The 26,186-nt window shown below is 37.2% G+C and overlaps 1 protein-coding gene across 1 annotated transcript in view; it reads right to left on the bottom strand.

The window, feature by feature from the left end:
• Positions 1–23,861, bottom strand: part of CNTNAP2 (contactin associated protein 2) — a 1,040,519-nt gene extending 1,016,658 nt beyond the window's left edge. The window contains exon 1 of the mRNA XM_072153374.1: positions 23,065–23,861. Coding sequence (XP_072009475.1) covers positions 23,065–23,158 — 94 coding nt within the window. The 5' untranslated portion in view covers positions 23,159–23,861. The remainder of the gene's footprint in view (positions 1–23,064) is intronic.
• Positions 23,862–26,186: the final 2,325 nt, after the last annotated feature.

Below are 26,186 nucleotides of genomic sequence, written 5' to 3'. Positions count from 1 at the left end.
TCTGCTGTGCTAAATGGAAATAGCTTAATGTGGAAAATAGCATCCAAATAAGTGTTCAAAAGGTTGTACAATTCCCAAAATAGTACAAAAAAGACAGGTTTGTAGGCCGAAGACTAAATAAGTTTTTGGCCTTAGAATATGGTAAAAGAAAGAAATTTAAATGTATTAAAATCTATATAAATTTGGACCTCCATGATGTGCAAACCCAAAAAATGAAGGTGTAAATTGGAGTGAGCAGTTAAAGACATACGTACAGAGCTCATAAGAAAATGGTGCAAATGTGATTTTTGTCAATTTCATGGTATTTGTAATTCTCTTCAGCTTTCCATTATATTGCACGTGATATTAAATACTGACATTAGGAAGTACAATTGGTTGCATAGAAATCAAGCCCTAATACAGTTTGTAAACAGAAAAGTAAATAAGCTATGGGTTGCCTCATCTTTTATTGGTTGTGTTGATTTGAGTGGGTTGGACTTTTTTAGGAATTTGATGTATAATTGTTTCGTATTGTATTGTGTAGAAATTCATTTGTATCAAGGTATAAAAATAAATTGTAAAAAAATCTCATGAGCTTTGTATTTTTGTTTCAGGGAATTAAGAAATACTTATGAATATTGCCTATAAAAACTATCAAAAAATTATTTCAGCCTTGACTTTCAACCCATTAAATGATTACCTTTGTCTTTTATTGTTTCTTAGCATTACAAAAAATCACAGACTATTTCCAAAATTCAATAATTGCTTTTTGGAAGTAATACAATTTTCTCTGATATAAAGGATTTAATACTAAAATAATTTACTTAGCCCTCAAAATACTATGCAACCAGCTGAATGAGAAGGAAAAGATAACTTTATCCTAAATGCTATTATTACCCATGCAATAAAAAATAGAAGACATATGCAAAGGTCAAATATGCCACCCACAGAGCTTTAACCTCATGCTAGTCTATCAAGTAAATTGACAGACAGTCAGAAGATAACAGTGTAAACAGTAGGTCAGGATTCCCTAGGCTTTACAGACATTAACCATCTTCGCACCCAGCAACTTCTAGGTTATTTATAATCTACTGAAGGTAAGATAGCTTTCCAAGAGTAATTCCTAAATACTGTATGTGCTCAATCAATATCATGACTTCTAGAAGTCAGGGAGTTAATAGGATGAATGAATTGATAGGGTGACCTCATGAGTAAACAGACACAGTTAGTGATAGGTGTCGTGACAGTATAACAGGGCACATCATTTTACTCCTGTGCAACTGAGAAAACATACGATAATATTACTTATAATTTGTTACGTTCATGTGAAGACAAACAAAGCCTTGCAGGTCTAAATCTGTTTCATGATAAAAAAAAGTTGAAATATTCAACAGGATTATTACTGAGATGCTATAACTTCTGCTGATTGCTAAAAACGGGTTACTGATTATATTGGTCTGACTTCTATGAGGTTGCAATGTACAGTCCTCCAGAAGTCCCAGAGGTATAATTAGAGCACAGCAAGAGGTTTAGGAGACTGTAAAGGGATTTCTCTTCTCTGTTTCTGCAACTTTTTTGGGTGCATTGTTGGGTTTAGATACCAAAAAACTACCAGTGGTAGTCAATGAGGCCCGTATCTGGACATAAAATAAAACATCAATTATTTTGTTTACATTTTCTTTACATATAAATAATCATGCTCAGCATAGAATAATGTGCTCATCAAAAAAATAGTGTTTCAACCATAGATTTTGCACCAAAGAATATTGGGTTGAGAATAGGGATGAGCATACCCGTTCAAGGTTTGGGTTTACCTAGTTAAAAAGTTACAGCGTTCAAGTTCTGGTTCGCTGACCTTAACCCAAATGGAAAATTAGCAGTGGAAATTAAATGGTCAATACCTATTATCGGTGCCGAAGTCAATCACAGGTGTTTCTCTCATGGCGATAGCCCAAATACCGAACTGAGACTTCTAGACTTCTACTCTAGAAAAAACTGCTGAAGACATTAGCACTTGCTGATAAAAAATTCAGAATAAAGCAGCATTGCTTGTTATATTGTCCCTGTATTCAAATTCAGATAACTTCAATATTACTGTGTATCTATGTACTGCAGTCCTGTAATGCAGAATGCAGCACCTGTATAGCACCTGCATAGGGGACTTAAGCTATAAGGCCATTCATGTTCAGCATTGTGATCATTCTGGGCCCCCACTGCAACAGATGTGGACATTGGTAAAACCAATCATGGCTGTCTGATGAAAATCCATTGGCACGTTCCATTTGCTTGCCAAGTAGTGATGAGAAGACCTGGACCACAACATTCAGGTGTGTGCCATACATTAGTGGCTCGGCTACCCCGGACCCAACCCCAAACTTCATCAGATGTTCATCCAGCGACCACCAGTGGCAAATGTAAAACTTACACACAGTATTTAACTTGTACAATGGATGCAACAAAACATTAAAAAATAGCAAAATCTTCTTCTCATTCCACTTCTTAAAAGTTAAAAAAAATACCATTTACCTAAAAGTGGTACCAACCAAAATGTAAACTCTTTTTGCAAAAAAACCCCAAACAAATAGAAAACCATAGTGTTAAGCAGAAAAATAGCTTTTTGATAAATACATAAATGTAGCATTTTACTTTATATATTTTCCACAGTCAAGATTCACAGTATTATGCAAAAGAAAATAGTGGAATAGCTGGGTTATATCTGGCAGATAATGGTACTGCAGTGAAATAAAATTCATCACACAAAAGTCAATGGAAATAAAAGGGTATACCTAAGGAAGTAAAGTTAATTTTTTTTATTATTCATCTATATTCTGGGTCATCAACTTTGTCTCACGGAGACTTTGGGGCTGATGTATTATCAGGGTACTTTTTAAAGCCACTTTTCTAACCTGTTCTGCCATTCCTTTGTCTATTTTATCAAAATGTTTCACAGCTGTTTCAAGTTTTAATTTCAAGTCCCTTAAAAAATTCACCACACTGCACTAGCGAGTCAGAAGTCTGATTTTCTAATTGTGGTTGTGTCTTGTGTTTAAATCATTTAAATCATTAATCTCACTCCCAGCAGCACAAGACCCAAGCCCTGTCAACAAAACACACCAAAATTAAAGAATGTTGCCAACAGTGAAGAAATGGCCCGAACCAAAGAATACCACAGAAATCAGGAAAAAAGCAACAATTGCCAACACCCACCAGATAAATGTAGCTCTAAAATTGTTACATCAGGTCATTTGCCTTTTTATTGTATAAGGCCTCATATTATTCGGCCGGATCACCGTCCCCATAGATATCTACAGCACCCGGTCATAGTGAGCACACACTGTCTAACCCCACAGCAATTGAGCACAGAAAAATATATGGCATGTTGTATGTTTTGCCATATTATAGAACCAGCCATTCTGCTTTCAATGGAGTGGGAAGGGGTGAGGAATACTCACCCCTCCTCTCTCCTGCACCTGACAGTAGCCCGGGCAGCATCATGTGCATTAGGCCTAAGAGTTGTAAGGAAATAAAAATCATATTAGTCATTGAATGGGGTCCTGCTCAATTAACCAGAACAGAAGAGCAGCACAAGACTTGAGCTATTAATCTTATTAACTTTATTAATATTAAGCTCTTCATATTAATTATTAATTAGTAAAATGGCAAACAAAATTAACATATTTCTAGTTGATGTGTTCAAACATATCTACATGATATAACAAAATGAAAAGAAGGTTTGGGGACCAATATATCATTGGCAAACAAAGAAAAATACTAAAAAATCCTTGCTGGCATATATTTCAATTTCATGGCACAAGACCTCTTGAAATGTACCAGAATTGTTAAGGGACTACAGCTTTGGCAGTCATAATAAATCAGCCCCATAATGCTGCTCATTACATGCACAAGGGTCCATGCATTTGGCATTTCAATGTACACAGATCCCTTTTGACAGCTTACAAAGGCCAAATAGGTCAATACTTCAGAGCTATTGCCAAAGTGTGTGCTGTTTTCTGTCTCCTTGATGGACCATTAGACTATTTTCTATATTAAAAGCAACACATTTATACTTATACCCTGTTTCCCCCAAAATAAGACATCCTAGTGAAATTTTATTTAAGCTTGAAAATATATAAGGCCTCCCCTGAAAATAAGACCTAGCGGCAGCCATACCAGACGTTAGTATTAGAATCAGTACTTAGATACTGCAAGACGTTGTGACATGGGTGCAAATGTGCTACGAGCAGCAACCTATGCAAAAAGTGGTCATTGAAGGAAAGTTCTAAACATGAAAGATTGGGTCAATGATTCTAAAAGAAATGGAGGCACAAGAAATTCTGCATGAAATGTAGAGTTTGGAGAGTTGTAAGGAAGTTAGAGAAGTTGTTGACGTAATGGTCTTTAACCTCTTAACGTGCTACGTATACATATACGGCAGACAGCTGTTAAGATTGTATGAAGAGGGCCTCTCCTAGTTATGCCCCTGATGATTTGCATTCACATGCTGCTTCTTTAGTACAGAGCAATAATCCTTTGGTGCCATAACACCTTACCTATCCAGCAATAACCATGGCACTTGTTACAAATGTATTCTGTAGTCATGGAATTAGCTTTTTGGTGTAGAAAAACTGTAGAAACACTTTTTACCAATTACTTTAAATACCAGGATTGTTGGTGATTTTATTTACTAAAATGGAAACATACTTTCATACTTTCACATTATGACACAACTTAAATAACTAGGTTTTTATTAAAGGAAATCTAATGGAATCAAAATCAAGTATGATGAGCCAGGGGCACTTACTCATAGATCCAGGCAATGTAACTGTGGTAATCTTCTTATATTTGTTATTCATGGCCTCCTTCCTTCTAAAATCAACTCTTTAAATTTTGATAATGAACCTAAAGGGTGTTTCCAGAGGCCCACAGTGTTGTAGATTCACAGGCTGTTACTCTGTGCAGGAGCACTTCCCTGCATCATGTTGTGGCTCTAGCAACATCGTTCAGCCCTTCAGGCTCATTAACATAACTTTAAAAGTTGATTTTAGAAGGAAATCATGGATAACAAATATAAGAAGATTACCGAAGTCACAATATCTGGATCTTTGAGTAACTGTCCTGGTTTATTATGATGAATTTTGATTGCCTTTAAATGATGATACGTAGTGATGATACTGATAAGTACTGATGATAATGAGCTTAAACCCATGTTTATGAACTATAAACACCCCTACCCACAGTTATTGCTCACATCTTTCTATAAATATCAAAAATTGCAAATTCGCTGATCAGGCAATAGGTTCCTCAATTCATTGCTCATATATGCAAGAATGTACCAACCTGAATATACAAGGAAATATTTCAAAGGAACTTGAAGGAATATTTGTCAATAAATAAGCCTCTTTTCACACGTGTTTGTGTGCATCCATGAGCCACCAACAATTAACAACTGCCTGTTAATTGAGACCTGTATGTCATCGGTGTATGTGGGAGACTAATGCACTAATGCAAATAGTCACAAACTGGGGCTTGGGCCAAACTGGAGATGGAATAGGACTTGTTTCCAAATTTGCAACTTGAGCAGTTGGCTTATATATACACAGGACAACGGAAACCACAGTCATGTGTATGAGCCCATACAAATACATGAGACTACATGCTAGCCAATAAAACAACACAAACAAAAGACATTTACATTGGTGTGTGCGCCACAGCTATTTCTTACAGACAAGACAAAGCCAATTATATTTACATTTAGCATTAGACACATTTATTTTATGATAATTAATGTGTGCAAAAAAAAAAATATTTATTAACTTATTTTTATGAATGTATTTACCTTCTATACTGCATTGTGCGCAGAAGTAGAGCATGAGTAGCTTCACACCATGCACAGGATAATACTCGCATCTTAAATAGCTTATAGTGCAGTTGTGGAGGATCAGAATGCTAGAGAAGGAAGTGAAAGCCATCAACTATGTGAATAATTTACATCTATTTTAACTTTCTACCATTAGCCACATCAGTAGATTTGCTGACAGAGTTATTACACCCATCTAATCATCCTTTATGGACATCACTTATACTAAGCATTTGCTTTTATTCTGTCATTCTTGCTATTTTTATAAAGGAGATTGTTTTTTTTGGAAATGATGAAGCACACTTTTGTATATGGTGCAATAGGATTTTCTTTAATTTAACAATACTCCATGAGTAATCTTGCATAATCTCATTGTCAATGGATATGTTGCATTACAATAAGGCATTTGTTGTTTGTGTAAATGTGTTTATTTCAAAATTATATGATGTTTATCTTTTTCTCATCTATACTTTAGAACCATTCTGCCCCGTCCTGCTCTTCACATGTTCCTCTATTGACCTGGTGAGACTATATACATTAAAGGGAACCTGTCATTGTGGAGGTAATTTTTACATGATAACAGATTCCAATAGCCTCTGATGTGTTCATTTAAATAATGCCTTGGTGGTGCATCTGAGTAATTCCAGTTCTTTTTAATTGTTTCTTTAACATTTACTGGCTCCATGCCAGCAGTGGGTGGGGGTGGGGGGCATTCATATAAGAATTGTGGAGAAGACAATTTGTGCCATATGAATTGCCCCTTCCCCCAGGACTCACCACACTGTGCTGGCAGGGAGTCATGTAATTATTCACATGTCTGACAAAGGCTCATTTGAAAACAACATGCCAGAGTCTATTGGTAGCTGTCATCATGTCAAAATGACCTCCCTGGATCCTTTTAATGTTTATACACACAAGCCAATCTGAAGTGATAGAGCAACATCCTGAGCCATTTATGAAGCAGAGGGTATATCCAAGACCACTTCATTTTACCTATAAGTATTGTAGCTATGATGTAGTCACAAATTACAGGTCCTATGAGCTAATTGATGGTAAGTAGCAATATCTAAGGAGTAAAAAAAATAGCAGAAAATCAGTCTAGGCAAATACAGCACAGATGAAAAACAAACATATGTGACTCTTTGACTAACAACTTTTTTTAAGATAAAGACCAGGCCAGATATTTATCAAGCCCGTATAATTATGTGACACTTCTGGTGCTGGCGGCCACACCCCCAGCAGCATGTGTGTGTACGAGATACTTCTATACACATGACTGACAGCCTGTATAATTATGTGACACTTCTGGTGCTGGCTGCCCGTATATGCTTCCTGGTGCTGGCGCTCCCTGCAACCTGTGTGTGTATGAAATACCCCTATACACATGACTGACAGCCTGTATAATGATGTGACACTTCTGGTGCTTCCTGGTTCTGGCAGCTCCTGCAGCCTGTGTGTATATGAGCTACCCCTATTCACATGACTGACAGCCTGTATAAGGATGTGGCCCTCCTGGTGCTTCCCGGTTCTGGCAGCTCCTGCAGCCTGTGTGTGTATGAAATCCTTCTATATACATGACTGCATCCTGTAGCAGTTGTCACAGCCTGACCGGCTGTTACTTCTATACACTACTTGTGTAGCTGATGTCTGTGTCTATCAGAGGCAGCAGATAAAGCACACGCATGAGCAATGCTTTACTATACATTATACACAGACATGAATAGGGGGAGGAGTGGAGAAGAGTAACTGGGGTGACATCAATTTCTTACTCCATGTGCCCATGCTCATTTTCATAATAAAGAAAATTTAGAGTAATTAATGCATGAATAAACTAGATATAGGTTGGTATGGAATCCTTTTGAGCTGTTCTAGTTGCCATTTGTTTTGTAAATGGATACAAGGGTAAACCATTTGTCTGTATAAAATCTTAGATTCAACTTTATCTCATGCCAGCACTTTTCATTGATTTTCACTCTATGCAGAAATTGTTATAATGGTAAACACAACTCCTCCATTCTCATTCAGGAGAATGTTTCTTTAAATTGTTTTTTGGAATGGAGTCTCTGATGAATAAATGAGAGCAAGGTTATTTTTTTAAGTAATCTTGAGTCTCACTGGTGAAGTCGCTGGATGCCCTTGTGGGCAAGGCCAAAATCATGTGTGGCTGTGGACAGTTTAGTTGTAGCCTAAAACTAAAATGCCAGTTACATAGTGCAGCTGACCTATTCCTTTCCATTCAGATTGCTGGAGACTTTACCTCTTTCCAATTCATGGAAGAGTTTGCTTCTGATATTTAGAATCTGGTTATATGTTTTTGTAATATGTTTTTGAGTAGACATGTAAAAATGAAGAGTAACTTGAAGTATTCATAAATTTTTATTTTGAGATATGTTTTTTAAGAAAATAGAAAGTTCTACATTGTGATCTGATTTGTCTACTCTGAAAATAAAAGATAATGTCCATAGACGAAAATCCTTTTTGTGGTCAAACCATTATCTTTGCCATTTTCTGTCGGTGAAGTGGTAAACTTCGATTTGTCAGGTTATCAGCTGAAAAGCAAAAAAATAAATTAAAACATAGTAAAATTAATGGAAAAATCAACTTAAAACCAAAGCAAAAAGAAAAAAAAAATGCAAAAGCAAAATGATTTAGATATACATTTAGGTCCAAACTACTGTTTCCCTTAATAATTCATTGCAGCCTCCTCTTGAATTGTTAATGTGTTTTTCACTTCCCTAGACTGCTAGCCTGTGCTACAGCCTGTCCAGTCTTTTATTATAAATGGAAGCCACAAGCTTAAGAGTATTAAATTATTCCTTTTCATAAAGGAAAATTTGGGTAACCAGCACAGTAATCAAAGTCAAGCAAATTTTTTCAAGAAAGAACCCTTAGGCTCAGTTCTGATTGATCAATTTTTTACAGAATCTGTGATAAATATGGCTCATCCATTATAATCGTCTACTATCGATGATGATCAAAGGATGTAATGTTTCTATCAATTTCATCGATTGTAACTGAAAGTGGACAGAAATCGCTTATGCGTATGTATACATTGTCCAACTTCATTGATACAATACATGAGTTGTATTTATTTAGTTAAAGGTATGTTCTACAGTGAACTAGCACTTGTACCAAGGTCTTCGCTAATATCCACACAAACATATTGGGGGAGATTCAATATGCCTTCTCAGTCATTTTTCTGGAAGATAATGAACATAAGTCTCCCCCTTTCCGGCAGTTTTCTGGCCTCTCCAACCTGCAGCGACTTTTGGCATGTCAGGGAGTGGGGCAGGTGGGAGGCGAGCGCCCCACCTAAAAAATTTACTATAGTCTCCGCCGGTGGTGATTGTAGCAATAAACTATGCCAGCTTAGACTGGGTCTAAACAGCTTCAAACTGTCAGATGCCTGAGCCTCTTAGTAGAAATGGGGACCAGACCAGTCTTAATGTATTCCCCCTACTCTTTATGTGAAACAGGGAAGCAGTTTTCAATTCATGGGCCAAATATGTTATTGCAAATAAGCTGTTAGCAGTGGTTAGGGGAACTGAAAGCTTGTCTGGAAGTTCACCATCTCTGTAAAAACTTTTTATGAGGTTTTCAATGCTATCATTTTTAGGACTATATGACCTTTTGATAGCTTTTTATAGAATTTTTTATATTTTTCAAAATGGCAAAAAGCACTATTTTCCATTACGGGGTTAACCGCAGTGAAAAAACATTATTATATTTTGATAGATCTGGCATTTTCAGATGCGGCAATACCTAATTTGTTTATGATTTCTAACCATTGGTGATATGACAAGTTAAACCATACAAATAAATAACTGTGTGATATATTATTATGTATACTGTTCCATAACAATATTTTGTTTGGCTAAAATAGAAGGGTAACAAAATTGTGATGAATGGACTCTTTCGTAATTCATGTTCGCCAGAGGCATTTAAAGGGTGAACAGCAACTATTCTTGCCAGTATATCTGGAGGGAGTAAGCCCGAACACCATCCTCCCTGTTGGATTCTCAACTTAGAATGCTAATATAGTTAAAAGCGATGGGAATGCACAGAGAAATATACTCCTACAAATCTGCCATTTATATTGGAACTAAGCATTATGGGCCCCTGGACATAGCTTTGCTTCGGCCACTGCCCTCTGCCATCATTACCCAAATCGCTTAAAATACTAATTCTTTTATTATTATTTACTTTTATATCTATCATTTATGGAGTCGTAACAGTGAGTTTAGCCAGCTTTGCTTTTATGTGTATAGGCACAATATATGAAAGTAGCAAAGTATAGAAATCTAAGGTTTAATGCCACAGATCATTAAGGGCTCATTAAGACAGATGTTAAAGCAGATAACATTCTGATGCATTAATTTCTATGGGTCTGTTCACATGTCTGATTTTTTCATAGATGTGCAGACCATGTGAAAAAAATTGCAGCATGCACTATTTTTTTCCTACATGCAGATCATGGACCTCCATAGAAGTCAATGGATCTGCAAAAATTGATGGCACATGGGTCACATTAATTTACAGTCTGGTTTTTAATAAATGCTTTAAAACAAGCAAAGGCTGGGCAGAAAATAGTTTAGAAACCCCATTTATTTTTTTTAGTGGATGAGTAAAAAACAAATACAGATACAGTAAAGACTGCAGATACACAACGGACACACCTATCTCAGTGAGTCCTAAGACAAAATAAAACGTATGTAAAAAATTTGAAATGATAAAATTTGTAAATTAATTTTTAAAATAATTTAATCATGGCAGTTATTTACTATTATAGTAGCAAGTATCATTAATGAGGCCCTAGAGGGTTAATGTTGGTATTAAAAGTTTTGTAGGTCTTTCTGCAGTGGTCATTCTCCAGGTCAATCGCCATCTGTGTTGCTGCCTTTATCTCAGCTCTGTGCTACAAAAGAAACTGAGTTTTTGTTCAAGATTTCTGTCTCCACGCTCTGCTGCTAAGACCATGGCCTCCTTTTAATCCCTGGGATCTATTTCCACACATGTACAGCGAGTGCCTAAGGGGGCCCTAATGGGTGTGTACAAGACCTGTTCTCTTGGACAAAGCCACTTGTGGATAACTCTAACACTCGGCTGTACTACAAGCCAGCCACTCAGGTCCCAGGGAATCCAGCTGACCCAACACTCAGTCAGGACCCGGTGAGTGGATCCACTTGATCCTTTGGTAAACAGATCAATAGATCCTTTTATTAAAACAGTTTTTGCACCTGGCTTGTAGGGGTACAGAGGTTATACAAGCAGCCGGTGCACTTGGGCACTGGTATAAATAGGGGGTCTTTTTACACATTTTGCATTGGGGTCATTTGTAAACTTTAAATTATACCATGGGGTGAAGGGGGTTAAAAATGTAAATCATTTATGTACTTAACACATAACAATGCAGCAGTTATTTCTTTATCCTCAGTGGTAACAACACTGTTTATCTGTGTACCAATATGTGTCCGCTGCTCATACATTTGCTTACATTAACAGCTCTACTAAACACTTTCAATTTTTTTATCTGTTGTAAGAATCTAAAGAACAGCTCATCAGTTCAAAGCCTGAAACAACTTATTTTTATTTCTTTTAATGCACGCTTGACTATTCAGACAGATCTGCAGTGCTGGATTCCTGACAGGCAGTCTAAGCGAAAACTGCTGCCTTTAAACTTCACAGCGTATTGATTACAGAAAATAATAGACATCACAAACCGCTATGGCCTATGGTTACATATTCTAAATATAAATAATTATATAGCTCAGTAAAAATACTGCCATTTCATAACAATAACCTTTGTGTTGCTAAACAACTTGTCTCAGTAATTTACTGACTATATGAATTTTTAAGCCGTACCACCGATTTAACAGGATACAAAACAAATAATGTGTCCAAATTATAAAATAGCAAAAACTCATTGACTATTTGAGGTAGCTGGATGGATACCATACATTGTAGTGATCAATGTTTAAAGAGGTATGTCACTGTTCCTACTCCTGTAACTGATAAGGTCACTGACGTGCTGCAGGGGTCATGTGATTGAAAAGAGGTCAACCCTAGTCAGACACACTGCTCAAACAGGAAGCCAGTGTGTGGTATATTTCTTTAAGGCCCTTCCTGTGTCTACATCATAGTGAGACACAATAGTGCAGTCTCCATTCAATCCACATAATACTAGACATACAGACACACTATGTAACCATAACTAGTTTTTCTCTATTTTGCTAGTAAAGCATTTAAATTGTTCTTTTACTGTCATACACTGAAACTGAAATGATTTGTTTCTTCTATTAGTACCCTCTGCCTAAGCTGGGAGAATGTGATTAGACTAGATAGATGCCAGAATAGTTCATGTTAATGACGGGTGGGAGGTTGAGCCAAATACGGCCAGGCCACAAACTTCTAATGAACTTTGTGGTTCATGTCTGCTCAGCACTATTAGATACCATTGGATATTGTTGGGGAAATATGTTTGGAAGTTCCCCATCTCTGTAAAAAGGTTTTCAATGCTATCATTTTTAGGACTATATGACCTTTTGATAGCTTTTTATAGAAATTTTTATATTTTTCAAAATGGCAAAAAGTTCCATTTTCGACTTCAAGCACTATTTTCCGTTACGGGGTTAACCGCAGTGAAAAAACATTATTATATTATGATAGATCTGGCATTTTCAGATGCGGCAATACCTAATTTGTTTATGATTTCTAACCATTGGTGATATGACAAGTTAAACCATACAAATAAATAACTGTGTGATATATTATTATGCATACTGTTCTATAACAATATTTTGTTTGGCTAAAATAGAAGGGTAACAAAATTGTGATGAATGGACTCTTTCGTAATTCATGTTCGCCAGAGGCATTTAAAGGGTGAACAGCAACTATTTTTGCCAGTATATCTGGAGGGAGTAAGCCCGAACACCAAACCCGATCCCGTACTTGTGGCTCACCACTAGAAACAAACCATCACTACACAATAATGTTCACACCTGAAGGAGAGGTCCTTATCGGTCAACAATTTAAGGTTTTGCTAATGTACTGCAAAAATGAATAAGATATTACCTGTAATAATGTGATATTATAAACAAGGCACACATTTTATTGCAAGTATTGACAGAAACTTCATTGTAACCAAATCTCATTTTTTATAACCTCCAGATGATAATAGGGAAAACAAGAGTGAAATATACTTATTTACATCTTGTTCCGAATACAGTCTGTATTCCCAGCACATGCCATCAACGCTTGTCCTCTCTTCGTTAAGAGAATATATTTCATTTACACTGCATACATTTCAATGTGATTTTACTGCACCTGCTCGTCACTATTCTCTGAATAGGAGACAGAAGGGAGGTTGTTGTCATGCCGGATGCTGACAGTTCCTCTCCTCTCTCTATAGATAAAATTGACATGTTTTATTCTGTCGGTTGCAGAAAGAAAGATAGTGCGGTGAACTTCATTTACCTCTCCTTATAAATCAATTACCAAGCAATACATAGGTGTAACAGACCTGAACTTCACAAATAATGCACTAAACAGGTGCAGATTCAAATTCTTAATGTCATTTTGTTGTATTAGGTGTCCAGTTGATGTTTGCTACCTCTACAAACTAACTATACCTAATAAAACAACAACTAGGCAGCGCTCCAACTTTGAAATAGTGAAAATGTGAAGTTATTATTCACCAATAAAAAAAAACACATTTTGACCTGTTCATAGTTGGATTGCTGCCTATTTTTAAATACAATTGGACCTGTATTATATTATATTATATTATATAGCTCATGAAATTGATTTAATCATTAAAACTGGCCAGGTGTAAAGTTCTGGGTAACTTTGACAATGACCAATGTAAGGACAGGACATGGACTAGGACAGTGCATCCTAATTTTGAGCCCCCCGAAACTGTTGTTGCCTGCTCATTTTGTCCACCCTAGGCAGTGTTTTGACATTGTGATACTATTTCACCTCATGTTCAGTTCTATGCACTTTGCACTATGTACTGATACATCTATAGCGCACTGAATGTGTTCGCTGCCCGGCACCCATACATGCTTGCTAAGTAATCACCTTGTTTGTTATACGCTATTTTTTAATTACATCAAATAAAATTGTGGTTTTATTATTACCATTAGTGCTCAACCTGTTTTTCTTCTTATAGGTAATGCTAGTTTTTTGAGCGGATGGTGTCATATTAATCTGTGCCCTGCTATTGTATGGCATTTGCCTTCCTATGTCTTGGTATAGGTCCATTTTTCTTTGATAGGATTTGTGCACCCTAGGCAGTGGCCAGTTACTTGGCATTGTTCCCTTCCTGCACCAAGGTGTAAACACGTAACTAGACAGACAAACAAATAACAAGACGGGGAGGTCAACAATATGAGCCACAACTAGATAGCAAGTAAAGTACAGAATCAAATAGATGGGAGTATAGTTGAGAACAATCAAGCCAATATGAAAAAAAACTGAATTATGAGAAAAAAGTTCCCGTTCAGGATAATAAAGTATTATTATTATTAAATAGCAAAAAGGACTAATGATACAACTGACCAGCAAAAGAGGATGGTGCACAAAGGGTTTAAATCACAGTGCTCCAGGTGAAAGAGGCAGTGCTCCGAAGGTATGAAGTCTTAATCCTTGCTGGTCCAGAGCAAGGGTTGCAGAGAGTAAACAGCCTTGCAAATAGAGCACCGTTCAGACTGCCGATTGAAAAGCACCAGATAAAATTCAATGCCTTCTCAGCCTAAAAGCAAAAGACTGAGACACAGATGAGACAACCAAACTGAAATTTGACTTCTATTTGACAGGTCTTTGTTTTATGTGACCAACATAACTGATGGTAGAAGAAGGTGGCTTAGTCAGCAGCAAACACATCATTATGGGAAAAAGAAAGCTAGAACAGATCAAGGGATGCTCTGGCCAATGTACTGCTTAGAGAATTGGGTTCTGGATATTTCTTTAACACCTTATTGTTAGTCCTAGTACAATTCATTGTAGTAAAACTATAACATAAATATTTTATAGGAATGAATGTATACAGACTTCACCTTGCAACTTTTTGACACTTAAAGCTTTAGTGCCACCTTGGGCACTTTCCGTGGTCTTATATCCTATAGAACATATATTTCTGTGTCAGATAGGGACCTACACAATATTAGGTTCTAATGTTACAAGTGTTCAGTGAATTGCACAAATAATGTTGCAACCAGTTTGGAAGATAACAAGTGTCTATGGTTTCCAAAGTGTGTGTGTTTTAATGTATACACCAATTGTTTGGTATATTTTCATTTTCATACTGTTTGAAGATGACTTCTCTCTGTAAAACATATTATATGAATGTGTAATTGCTGTAGGTAAAAGCTTGATGCTAAAATGTCAGTACAAACCGTTCTCTTCCTGTTGTAACATTATTTCTGACTTCAAGGTTTCTACATTTCTTCTTTATGATGGAAACTGATGGATTATTTAACTTTGAAGGAGTTATAATAAAATTCATTAGTGAATTTTTTGTCTAAAAATATAAGCTGTGTATAATCGATTTTACATAGTATAAATTGTTTTAGAATTTAAACATATAAAGCAGTTTAGTTACCAAGTGTTATACCCTACTCACAGGGTAGAGGTCATGGGTCTGATCAATCGGGTTTCAGCTACTCAAGTTCACAAGAATAGGCCTGCTACTGTTTAACTTGCAGCCCCATAGCAGTAAAGAAAGTGGTCCAGCATGCACCAGCAATCCATTCATTTGGACCAATTGGGGCACTAGAAGGTACTAGGTTTGGATACTGGGATGGCTTAGCTCAGTCACTTGCATACCATTGGTGTAATGCTCAGTGCTGTGGATGGGAGTCCTTGTATTTAACAGAAATATGATGTAAGGAGTCATGAATAAGAACGCTGGACCATGCTTTAAACTTGTTGACTGATATTAACTTGTGACTAAGCATGGTCATGGCAACTAATTTATGGATGAAGAAAAAAAGGTGTACTACTAATTTTACCAACCAGTGCCGGAAGCTTCTCTTGAAAAATACATAAGACTATAGAAATTGTCACAAAGTCCGTGCTATTGTTTGGACAGCAGACAAGGACTACTAGCATCATATATCCCTATGATGCAAGGACTTCAGTCCTCTGCACTGGGCTTAGTCCATGGAATTTGACCAGCACACAGGCCTGTTTCCAAGAAAGTTCTAGTGTAAGTAGTCTCAATTAGCCTGAATCTGACAGCCCTTTAATTTGTTTGAATGCTATTCCCATTCTTTGAAACCAATACCAGAGCACAGTAGCTGCTATTTAGCTTTATTTTTTATAACAAAACACACTAAAACATAATTAATAAACTTGGGTATTAATCTGCAATGAAATTGACATAAATGGTGATTTCTCTCCAATGTGGTATAATATAGGTTGTATGTACCAATATATAGATTGATGACCATGAATCTTTCTAAACTAGACTTTATACAGAACAAAACACAATTGTGAACAATGTACACAGATAAGGATTATCATTATCTGGAACAGCAATAAGTGGAAAATTCAATAACCCGAGACTTTATTTACCACCATTACCGGCTTCGCTTGACTTTTGTGCATGCTAGCAGCTGAAGTACTCTCGCTTTATTGGAATCTGAGATAACTGTAAAGTGAGATAGATTTCTACGGGCTTCGGATTAAACAAAAATAAAAGAAGGTTAAACATTCCCAAGTAAGGTTTTAGATTAAATGTATTATGGAGACTGGAGGTCTAAAACTCCTGGGGTTTGTGATTCAATGGATATTAAGCGTCATGATATCACTTGGGTAGAAAAGCAAAAGATTACTACTAGATCTTTAAAAGAACAAGTCAATTGTAGCTAAATAGTTAAGTTATATTGCAATTGAATTTCATATTAAAGCTGGCTGTGCAGTGGGTGGGTTGGTTCAGATGTGCAAGAGACACCATTAGGCAAATGTCTTTTTCAAACTGTGTATAATAACACTTCTATATTACACTATTAGAGTATTAAGTGTGACTTGTAAGCTGATCATTACATAACGGTCCAGCAGCACCATCTACATTTATGGAGTTCTCTATAAGTAAAGTTGAAGGGCTTGTCCAAGTCCTTCCTAAAAAGTTGTCCATTTGATGGCAAATAAAAGCAGTATGAAAAAAACACACTCCAAGCTCACTCCAGCATAAGCCTTTCCTTGGAGAGGTAAGTTCTGTAATCATTTTATCTTTATCGCTGCTATTTGTTAAAGGACCTGGACAACCACTTAAAGTTGGAGTTTAAAAGGAATGTCATCCCTCTGTACAGTTCAGCAATAAAACTCATAAAGTACTAAGCACTTTTCAATCTAGCTGCCATGTAATAGTACATACATTATATTGGCCATTGCAAAGGAAAAAGATTGGCGGTTCAAGAGCAGCTTCCACAGTAGAGCTTTTCTTGAGAATAAAAATATCACATTATGGGAACAAAATATTTGTTTAATCTTAAAGGTTGTGTCTTTTTAATACATTATTTACTATTCTTCCCATAAAATGATATTTTTGTTCTCAAAAAAGACATCCTGGCCTCTCATGAACATGTACAAAGTATCCACCATAACAACCTCCTGTGGCAGAGAGTCCGATAGTCTAACTGCTTTTACAGTTAAGAATCCACGTCTATGGTGATGGTAGAACCTCCTGTTCTTTAGGCGTACAGGATTCCCCTTTTTCCTTGCCACAGGCCTAGGTATAATAAGATCTTTGGAGAGCTCCTTGTACTGTCCTTTCAGGTATTTGTACATTGTAATAAGGTCTCCTTCAGTCTTCTTTTTTTCTGATCTGAATATCCCCAAATTTTGTAATCTGTCATTGTATTCTAGCCCCCCCATCCCCCCTGATAATCTTGGTTGCTCTTCTCTGCACTTGTTCCAGTTCTACGATGTCCTTTTTGTACACTGATGCCCAAAACTGTATACAATGGCTCACATTTATCAAAAACAGTGTTGTGGGCCTATGAAGTGTGCAGGGTGCGCCTGATTCATGAATTGTACCAAAGGTTATAATTAATTAGGGATAATTGGATTTGACTGGGTTGGTTTATCATGCCTGAATTGTATTGCACATTCATCATGAATCTGTCGCTCCCTGCACTGCTCTGACAGAGTGCACCAACTTTTTTTTGGTGCACCTTTAAAGTAGGGCCTGCAACACAATTCTGTCGGACACTGCATGATAAATGTGGAAAATGATCCAATTGTGCTCTGGAACGGCCTTCCGTCCAGAATTTTGTGTCGCATTGGGTAAAGTGCAGCCTTGAGACAAATGTGTTGCGGACAATTTATAAATACATGTGCAAGCAGTTTGCACTGAAAAACCTGCAAAATCAGACAGAAAACTGGTGCAGGGGCTTTAATAAATGTGGGCCAATACTTTCTGTCTCACTTCGGACAAATCTTTTAAAATGGCTGCTAGCTACTGCTGTCATTTTATCCCAAGGCTAAGGAAGAGGTGGCAGAGGAGGGAAAATGAAAGAATTAACAAAACAAGATGTGAGCTTTTCATGAAAAAAAAAATCTGAGTTTTAGGACTAGAGGGAGTTATATACCAATTTTCATGATAATTGTAGCAACCTCGATTTGAATCATATAGATTAAGATTGAATCTTTAAAAAAATTCTGCAAAGCAAATCTTAGATGGTTCGCACTTCTCTAATTCTAACAATAACATGTGACACAAAGTCACACAGGAAAGCACAGTGGTAACCTATTCTTTATTCATTCTGAGCACAAGGCCCAGGAGGATATAGACACGAGGACAATTTGTTAACTTGATAATTTACGTATCTCCATAGTTCCAAAGAAACTAAAATAGAGTCTGGAACTGAAGTGCAGCCTGTGGTATGGTCCTGAGCTAGATTATCATGGCACCCTCTGCACGGAGCATCCTTGTCTATGTCACATTCCGGATCATTATGCAGGTCACTGTGTTATCATCCTATAGGCGGCACTGTTATAGCAGACTACATAGCATGAATAACAACTAACAGATTTGGAACTGCAGCTCCAGGACTATAATACACAACGTAACTCTTCATGGAAATTATTTATTATACATAAACTGTTAAATGATATTCAGAAGTGAATATATGCTTTAGGCCGCTCACAGTTAGCAGAACTTTTATGTCTCTCATTCCCATCGTAAAAATTCTCAGTGCATTTGTCTTAGTCATAGTGACCATTCTCTACAGTTCCTTAGAATCTTTCCTTTGAATTGATTTTCAGCTTCAGTTACATAACACCATGAGATCCCCCATATATATTGCATACGTTGTACTATACAGATGTACAATTTGTGCTTGGTGGAGTATTATATAGTATGGTAGTTTATACCTTGTTATGTTAGGTAGAGTATACAGATCTGGTGTAGCATAGCATACCTTGACTCTAACAAACTACAGTATATAGGTGCCAGCATACCTCAACTTGTGTTTTTTTTCATTGTTTTCCATGGGCTTCAGCACTCTTTCACATTGTCCTGTGTGTTCTGCTTCCATTTTGTCTCCGTATCCTCAAAAAACCCTGAATGTTTAACATGGCTTTGAAAACATCACATCTGGTTTTCAGTCTTATCAGTGAAAAAAAAGGCATGTTTCACCAGTTTTTGTGTGGACCCGTAGACTTATCCTGCCTTCTGTACTCCTCATCAGTGAAAACATAGGACACGTTTCATCATTTTTTCCATAGACAACGGATCAGTGAAAATACAAGCCAATGTGAAAATACCCATAGAAATCAATGGCTTTGTGAGACATCCGTGGTAATCACTGAACCACAGACGTGAAAAACAAAGTCAATGTAAGAGAGCCCTCAAGTTGTGATCTCATGCTACAGTGGGTTAACAGATTTGAGTGAACCTTTATATGTAATACAGGTAGATGGTCAAAATATACAGAGATTCATAACATGTTGCTTATATATTGCTTTAGAATCCTAATGTCATTTCATCAAAGGCCCTGTTTCCTAGGATTATTGAATACATTTCAGATCTGAACTCCAATTACATCTACCAAATGTACTGTTATGCGACCAAGGTCTCAGTATCCACAACAGAAGTATATGGAAAGATGCCAGTTGTCTGTGAGTTATGGGAATAAGACTTGAAGGCAACATAGGAGTCATGAACTTTAGCGTAAATCATAAGCAATGCTTTTAAACACCTCATCTTTCCCAGTGTGCCCTGCTCACATCTAAACCTGATGGCACTTACTGTGAATAAAAGGCCTATTCTGATGTGTCAGCACTTACACTGGAGACTTGCTGTGGCGATCTGTAACTAGTGCAATCCTAACTGTCTAGGCTTTATATGTACAAAGTACTGAACCTCTGTGACTACCAGAGTACAGTAGAAATACTGCTGAGATCCAGATATCATACAGACCATAGCCTGCCCTGAATAATTGATTTCCACTCAGGTCCTGCAGATTCTGCACTTTTTCCTGCTGAATTAATTGTTTAATAATAACAATACTAATAATAAGGTTCTGATCTTGAGGATACTACATAAAAGTGGAATGATAAGGCGGAAGTAGGAGTCAGTATAATAAGCATTGCTCTTACTCTTGTCTAGTGATGACCTCTCCTGGTTGAGTTGCTCATTATAGATATTTATGCCAAGGAAACGTTTAGCAATACACAAAACGGACAAATTAATGAATCACAGTCATCACAGTCAGAGAAGCAATATCAATGGTAAGAAGCCAGTATAGATATGTAGAGCAGATGAGGATTTTATAATGCTTAATCATCTTACTTGTTTAGTATAATATGAAGGCTGATTAAATTAAACCAAGAGAATGCAAAGTTCTGACGACATTCTTTACAAGTAAATGCAATTTCCTGCAATCAGCAAAACAAGTGAATTGTCTGATTTTAGCATCTTAAAGGGTAACACCTGCAGGTTTTCTTTTTGTTGAGTCAAGCACTTTTTCGAGTAATAGGATGCTTTCAAACATGCTGTGTGGATGCAGTTGTTTTAGGTAGATTTTGAAGGCAATTAAAAAAATGGCTCATAACTGGGGCAAAGTTTATAAAAAGAATACTGCTATTCGTACAGTAAGTACTGTCAGCCATTTCCTTACATACATACACATAGTAAAGAATAACATTTTATTTAATCTGTGATATGTTAATTAATTGACTCATTCTCAGTTTATAGTAAATTCATTCATTCAGTTTCTCCTATATTCAATCTCATTAAAACATTAAAGCCGGTTTTCTTTCATAATCTCCTGGTCACTGCTGTGTAATTTTTGTTTTTTTCTCTTTATCAACAACTTGTTAAAAATTAAAGTATCACTTATCAATTTGTCAACAAATATTTGTCCAACGCTTTAATATCTATTACATTTTGTACCTTTTATCTCTAGGTAAGTAACACAGGAGTGAATAATACAATACTATGTGCTCAGTAGGGAAGTTTGCATGAATTCCATTATGAAAGTGGATCAATACTTGTCGTTTAGATTTTTTTCTAGTTCCCTAATTCTTTCAAGCAGTGCTTACTCTTTAGGCGATATATACCTAAAAAAGTGGATCATGCTAAAGTAATTTCAGCTAATGTAATTTGTAATGTATGAGTGTTGCTGCACTTAAAGTATGTAAGAGAAGATAAAGACGAGTGGGGTATATATTTTTTCGTTATTTGTTGCTGATAATTAAATGACTACTAGTATATCACTGATTATGTACTGTAATTTGGATTACACTATGGTAACACAGAGTACCGTGATCCCACTTACATGTGGCGGTCACAATTCATAGATATGAAATCACTTAAATGTCAACATAAATGGAACCCAGCTGACTGGATGGACTATGCAACTCCTACTAGCATACATTACCATGTAGGTTCTGTGGGTTGAAGTACATATCCTAAAGGTACAAGTGTCACGTAACTGAGGCCATTTTCACATGGGAGTATTCTGATCAATATTTGACAGTAAAATCAGAATTACATTTCAGGTTTTGGTCTTGATATGCTGATAAAAATACTGACCAGGTTATTGAGAGAAAAAACCTACAATGCTATGCAAGTATTGAGATCTATGACATTGGTGCAATACAAGTCTCTGTTTAACTTCAGCCCAAAAATAGTGGTCATCTGCCACCTAGACATGACACAGGCACTAAAAACTTATCTGAACCACACTTTACTTCCCTGACACCTATAACAAAACACATATGAAAGAAGGTGTGAGCTGATACCATGGAGTATCATCTCCTTCTCAGCTCCCAGCTGCTTACATGCTGATCACAAAATCACAGCAATAATTTATGGTCGAAGGGAAGTACATTAGTGCAAATCTGTCATTTTGCCAGAATTCCTGATGACAGCTCAGCACTTCCAGGTTCCTTATTGTTGGTCTATTAAGCACACAAGCTAAAGACTGAAGTTGTCTGACAGAAGCTGTGCCCAAAACCCAGTCAAAACAGTAGTATATTCAATAGCTGACTCTCTAATGCAACTTTATGATGGGGCAGGTGGTGACATGAGAGGGATGTGCACAACACTCATCTATTAATAATGAGGCACCATGCACGTCTTATCTATTGTGCTGATATGGTAAGACATGGGCCTTTTCTATCCCACCATAAATAGAGAACATTATAATTAACCATGATGACTTCTTACAGTATAACCAATACTTAAAGGTGAAACTACTTTTTTTCTCTAGCATTTGAATCATGCATATTTGACACCAATTGAGTATGCATCACCATGCAATAATCCATGAATTCAATATAATACACTTTAGTGCTATTCTCTGATCTACAGTAGTCATCAAGATATATTTTTACAATTGGTGACCATATAGTTGCTCATGTAAAGTCCGATACCTTCACCCTGCTATAAGGAAGGTTTATGAAGCATCATTCTACATCACTGTTTCTGCCTTCAGTGTTACTGTGTAACCACACATTGGCATAATAGTAAATATTTCCCTTTTAAGTCCAAATAAGAAGTAGCAGAAATGAAAGCCCCATGAACACAGCATCATGCAGAACTTTCAAGAAAGGCCAACTCTTAATATGTACAGTGTGTCTGCTGACAGCCCATGATGCAGTGGTTCCTCCTGAGCAGAATTCCTGCTCCACTTAAACAAATCCACACTGCTGTGCTCCTTAAGAAACAGCTGGAAACAAGTAAGGAAGTAGGGAGAATAGACAATGCTAAGACTTACGGGAATCAGAGGTGGCACTCCAGGCTCTGCAGTATAGGTAGCTCCAAATCCCCAGGACAAGAGCAGCCCCTCTCGCTCTGCAAATCCAAACCATGTCTTCTCAGATTTAACTCCAGATCCCACAGGGTTTCTACAGTAACTATGTCCTCCTTGGGGATGTGATGTGGGGTGTTTTTGAAGGTGCAGTGACACTGTAAAGAATAACAAAACCCACCCCTCTTCTTTTCCTAGACCCTTGGCTGAGTCACTAAGTCCTTCTTCTTCTTCAACATTCAAGTAACAAACTTGCTCCCTCTTTGCTTGAGATCATGATTAAATAGAGGAAGGCAAAAGATGAGCAGAAATGATGTGTAGCCTTAAGAGGAAAATCCCAGAGCGGTCATGTGGCAGCAGGTTAGGATAGGATTGAGGAGAGCAGGGGATGGGAGCAGCGGTGCTGATGCTGCTGCCTCTGCAGCTGAGTCCTTCCTCTCTGTACTGTGATTGGAATAGCCTTAGCTCAGACACACACAGGCATACTGTATATATATGCATGCACACAACAGGATAGGCAGTCCTACAAGACACTCCCCATACACACACATAACAGTTCTATATTTATTCAGCAGAGGGGAAGAACAGCTCCAGTACTGCAGCACCAGCAGCTCCCAAAGACTCCTCTTCAGATGATCCTCTGCAAAGCTATGTCACTCACACATGCAATGCTGTCATCATAATTCAGGAACCCAGTCCAGATGAATCACAGGGATGAGACTATTGGAAGGTGGATGCTTTCTAGCACAAGCCCGTGTTGTTTTAATCTCTGCACCAGCTTCTGCAGACTGATGGAAGGGGGAGGGGACATATTAAAAGGCTGATCAGGGAGCTTGGGATGCTTAGCTTACTGCCTGCAGTGCACACTGTTACCAGTAGATGGTCCTTTACCTGCACATGATGCACACAGCCTCTACAAAGAGGGAAAGTGCACTGGAATCTTTACTTTAGAATATTCACTCTAACATTCTGTAGATTGTTGATGATATACAGATATATTCAATATATGCAAACTGGATGTGTTTCATTTCATTTTATAATTGTAATACACACAGATATGTGGCTCTTAACCCCTGGAAAATAGATTGATCATAGAATGATTAACTGCTTGGAATGTAACAGTGGAAGTATATATAATAATAAATTAGAGCCACTAACTCGCATAATGTATAAAAACTTGGTGTTCTATGTATTTTTCTTACATAAAATTATGCTACTGTACATGTGAATTACATTTTACGGCAATAACGTACTAAAATGTCACAACTAGTTATAAATATTTAAAGGAAACCTACCACTTGAAGTGGCAGGTTTCAGAAGAAAACACCGGTGCGCGGCTACATAGGAAGTGAAGGAGAGCCGTGCGCATGGTAAGCGCCGAGCGCGTACCTCCATGCACCGGCTATAAAGTTTAAAAAGTGTCTTAAACCGCGATACCGCGGTTTAAAACACTAACAAAAATAAGCACCGGCACCAGCTCAGCCTGAGCTGGTGCTCGGTGTTTTCTTCTGAAACCTGCCACTTCAAGTGGTAGGTTTCCTTTAAATGAATTAAACAAATTAAAACTAACCAAAACAATATAAAATAGTTACAATTTTAGTAATAGAAGGTCTTTGTAATATTCATGCACACTGCCATGGAGACTGTATAGCAGTGCATGATATGGAGCACTGTGCAGTGTCATATAGGATTCATTGGACTCTGTGTGATGCAGGTGTATAGTCATGTGGCTTATAGACTCCTATGGTTCTGTATTAGAAAATAGAGACATAACATGGAAGTGTGCATGACTTATATACTAAGGTCTCACTGCCGGATTTCCATCTGGCTTCCCGACGCTTTTGGGGACCGCGCCGGGGATTGCGGTGCACGCGATCAGATTGTGTCGCAATCGCGCTGGCTTTCACACGACACAAATCGGGGCTGGGGGGGGGGGTGTTGGGCCGATGAACAATCCGACAGATTCAAACATCATGCGGGATTTAACATTTAAAATTTAAAATCAAACCTGATTGGGGAAGCGACAGATGCAGGGTAGCGGGCGTGCGCTGGTAGTGAATCCCGGCAGACTTCATCCTTGTCGGACATTCCAGATCGTGGATCATGCATGGACCAGGCAAGTAAATGTTCCCCATTATGTTAAAATTGGTGCCATACGTGACATCATCAGAGGGTGCTGATCAGTTGCAATGACAGTTGGGAGCTCTCATAGCTGGCATTCTGTAATGTAGAAACAGTATATTGATAATTTACTGCAATATGGTTGTACTGGAGTATATTGTATATCCCCCAAGGGGCCTGAAATAATAGTTAACAAAAAATATATAGTAAAAATTAAAATAGTGAAAGATAAAATTTGAAAAATTTAACCCCCTTTCCCTAGAACATATATATATATTTATATGTATAAACAAAAGAAATCTTAAACATGTTACGCCTCCCCAAGCTATCATAATATAATAACATGCTGCCATGCGCAATATAACCAAAAAATTATTCCAAATGATCAAATTAATACCTTGCCATTTAACAAAGAATAAAAAGTTACTGAATATGGCAACACAAGAGTTTCTTTCATGCAAAATTGGTGCAAAGATGGTCTTAAGACATAAAAAAAACTATTGTCTACACTGATTGACTACATTTGTATACTTAATTGATCTACTTTTTGGATTTACTGATAAAAAGAATGTTTGATTCTTATACAGGTAGTCCCCAGGTTACATACGAGATTCTGAAGGTTTGTTCTTAAGTTGAACTGATGGCTATATACTAGGGGCAAGGTAAGCAGGCTATATACTGTGGAGGCAGAGGCTTCAGGCTATATACTGGGGGGGCAGGGAAAGCAGGCTATATACTGGGGGGCAGGGGCTGATGACTATATACCAGGGCAAGAGAAGGAGGCTATATACTGTGGGGCAGGGGCTACTGGCTATATACTGGGGTTGCACCAAACGAACCAGCTCAAATCCAACGAGGCAGAGTGTTCAATAAAACATTTCCTTCATATGTAACATATTTTAAAAGACATTTAAAGGCATCAAAATAATTCCAACGTATTTCAGATGCAGACTGCGTCTGAAATATGT

This window comes from Engystomops pustulosus, chromosome 5, assembly GCF_040894005.1.
Source record: "Engystomops pustulosus chromosome 5, aEngPut4.maternal, whole genome shotgun sequence".
NCBI classification, from domain to species: Eukaryota; Metazoa; Chordata; class Amphibia; order Anura; family Leptodactylidae; genus Engystomops; species Engystomops pustulosus.
The sequence above is the reverse complement of the archived record's forward strand: the minus strand, read 5'-3'. Positions and strand labels throughout refer to the sequence as shown.